The 2,587-nt window shown below is 46.9% G+C and overlaps 1 protein-coding gene across 1 annotated transcript; it reads left to right on the forward strand.

Annotated features, from left to right (window-relative positions):
• Positions 1–458: 458 nt before the first annotated feature.
• Positions 459–2,080, forward strand: LOC114182051. The gene is made up of 3 exons (XM_028068794.1): positions 459–857; positions 1,002–1,506; positions 1,584–2,080. Exons 1-3 carry the CDS (start codon positions 459–461, stop codon positions 2,078–2,080), a joined length of 1,401 nt encoding a protein of 466 aa, XP_027924595.1.
• The last annotated feature ends 507 nt before the right edge of the window (positions 2,081–2,587 follow it).

A 2,587-nucleotide genomic window follows, 5' to 3' on the forward strand; every position in this document is an offset into this window, starting at 1 on the left:
CTTTGACAAAAGTACAGACGGACAAAACTCAGAATGGAAAGAGCTGATCTTTAACAAAGACACAGAAGAACAATCTCAGCCAATAAGGAAAGAACCGATGCGTGCAACCTCAGTCGGAAAGGGAAAGAATCGATCCTCGAATACAAACGGCCCACAAATAATAATAACATGTCCATTAAGAAATTAGTATAAATTAAGGCCTAGTGAACAGGTAAAGGTACGCTTTTCTCACTAACCTACTGCACCCCATATCAATCACTCTCTAACTTGAGCGTCGGAGTGCCTGCAGGTAGCCCCACCCCCGGAGTGCAGACGGCAGGGAGATCCATGAGGAGTCCAGGGAGGAGCAGGAGGAGATTCAACACGGAGGGTTCTTGAGATCGTATGGTTCCGCACCGAAATAGTATCGATCAGGTACAATTGGCGCCCACCGTGGGGCCAGACAATTCTCAAGAAGGATGGTGTCAACAAGAGCAGCAGTTGATCAAAATACAGTAGCAGCGGAGTTGCAACGAGAGATGAACCCCCAGTTGGAGGAATTGAGACACAAGAACGAAGAAGAGATAAATGCCCTGAGAGAGGAGAACCAGCGGTTGCGAAGGCAACTTGAGAAAAATTCTCAACAAAGGGAAGAATCTCACAGTAATGGAGAAGGAGAGGGCGACACAGGTCGAGATGAATTCAAGGTACAGACCACCACCCACCAAACAAGCGCGAGACCCAAAACAGCTAGACGACACCCCTTCGTGGACGAGATCATGGAGGTAGAACTTCCTGCACGCTGGAAGGGATTGACTATGAGCCAGTACGATGGCACTACCGATCCGGAGGAGCACGTTGACGTATTCACCACCCAAGTAGGGTTGTACACTTGAGATGATGCAATTCTTTGTCGTGTGTTTCCAACGTCCCTGAAGGGTCCTACACTCAATTGGTTCACACGATTACCACCTAACTCTATTGATTGTTTCGATACGTTGGTCACCCGTTTCGGCATTCAGTTCGCCACCAGTAAGCCACACCATCTCACTTCTCTGGCGTTAGTAAATATACGACATGAGAAGGGAGAATCTTTGCGAGAGTTTATGGAGTGCTTCGGGAAGATATCGTTGAATATCTCTAATCTAAATCCTGAGGTCGCCATGCACCACCTTGTAACAGCGTTAAAGCCTGGCCCGTTCGTTGACAGTCTATGCAAGAAGCCCGTGAGCAATCTGGACGAGCTTCGAACCAGGGCAACCAAATTTATGCAGATGAAAGAATTAAAGGAGTTTCGCAGTACGACCCAATCAGACACCCGGGAAAAGAAATACATTGACAGAGAAAGGGTGTTAGCACCGCGACCTGACAGTAGATTCAAGGACTCTAGACAACCAAAGTACAACAGGTACACACCCCTCGTGTCTAACAGAACGAGAATTTTGGAGGAGGCCCTTAATGACGACCTAATAGCAACCCTCAAAGGGTCCCGACTCCCCCAAATGCGGATACCACTAAGCATTGTCGGTATCATCGAAATTATGGGCACACGACGGAGGATTGTTTTACCCTGAAAGATAAAATCGAAGAGCTTATACAAACAGGACACCTGAGAAGATTTGTCAAACGGGAGGAAGGGGGATTCTCTTTAAGAGAAGAGCGAGAAGGTAGATATGAGGAGCGACCACGAAAAACGTCAGGGTACCAAGAGAGGCGAGAAAAAGGCACCAGAAGTAGGGTTGAGCCCGAGAAAGATGATGAACAGGATGTGAGGGAGAAACCATTGAGAGGGGTGATCAACTATATATCAGGAGGCTTTGCAGGAGGCAAAGCCACTATGTCCGCGAGGAAAAAGTACGTCCGAGCAATCCAAAATGTTAATGTCGTATCTACATGTCCATGGCGGCACATGCCACCCATCACATTCTGTGATGATGATTTTCAAGCCATTGACCCCCAACACGATGACCCAATGGTGATCTCAATGGAGATTGATGACTTTGCAATAAGTAAAACCTTGGTAGACCAGGGTAGTTCAATGGATATCCTGTACTGGGGCACTTTCAAAAAGTTAAGAATTTCGGAAGTAGAAATCCAATAATACTCGGAGTCGATCATGGGCTTCTCAGGGGAGCGAGTGAATACAAAGGGCTACATTGATTTGTTCACCAAATTCGGAGCAGGGAGAACGACGCGAACGGTAAAAATTCGATACCTTATTATTGACGCTCACACCTCTTATAATATTTTGTTAGGGAGACTTTCGTTGAACATGCTTGGTGCGATGATATCCACATATCACTTAGCTATAAAATTTCCGTCAACTTCGGGAGACATAGTCACTGTACATGTAGACCAGCCAACTGCGTGCAGATGCTACGCAGATAGCTTGAGAGAAAGACCCATACACCAAGTTGAGAGCCCAGCACCGCTACAATACCAAAATCAAACCCAAGTCTTTTCACCAGGAAAATCTAGTGTGGCGAATGGCAAGTGCTGCCCAGAAACACGAGGGGAAGTTCTCGCCCAACTGGGAATAGGGCCACTCCGTGTCAAGGAAGTTGTAGGTAAATGCGCATACAGATGGGAACACCTATCAGGTGTCTTT

This window comes from Vigna unguiculata, chromosome 4, assembly GCF_004118075.2.
Source record: "Vigna unguiculata cultivar IT97K-499-35 chromosome 4, ASM411807v1, whole genome shotgun sequence".
Taxonomy (NCBI): Eukaryota; Viridiplantae; Streptophyta; class Magnoliopsida; order Fabales; family Fabaceae; genus Vigna; species Vigna unguiculata.

What these genes read in the sequence shown, in the direction of transcription:
- LOC114182051 (XM_028068794.1), top strand. Translation starts at nt 459, where the DNA reads ATGGTGTCAACAAGAGCAGCAGTTGATCAAAATACAGTAGCAGCGGAG. An exon ending in TTGACGTATTCACCACCCAA is followed by an intron (nt 858 to 1,001) that starts GTAGGGTTGTAC and finishes TTCGGCATTCAG; the next exon opens with TTCGCCACCAGTAAGCCACA. An exon ending in GATACCACTAAGCATTGTCG is followed by an intron (nt 1,507 to 1,583) that starts GTATCATCGAAA and finishes TTATACAAACAG; the next exon opens with GACACCTGAGAAGATTTGTC.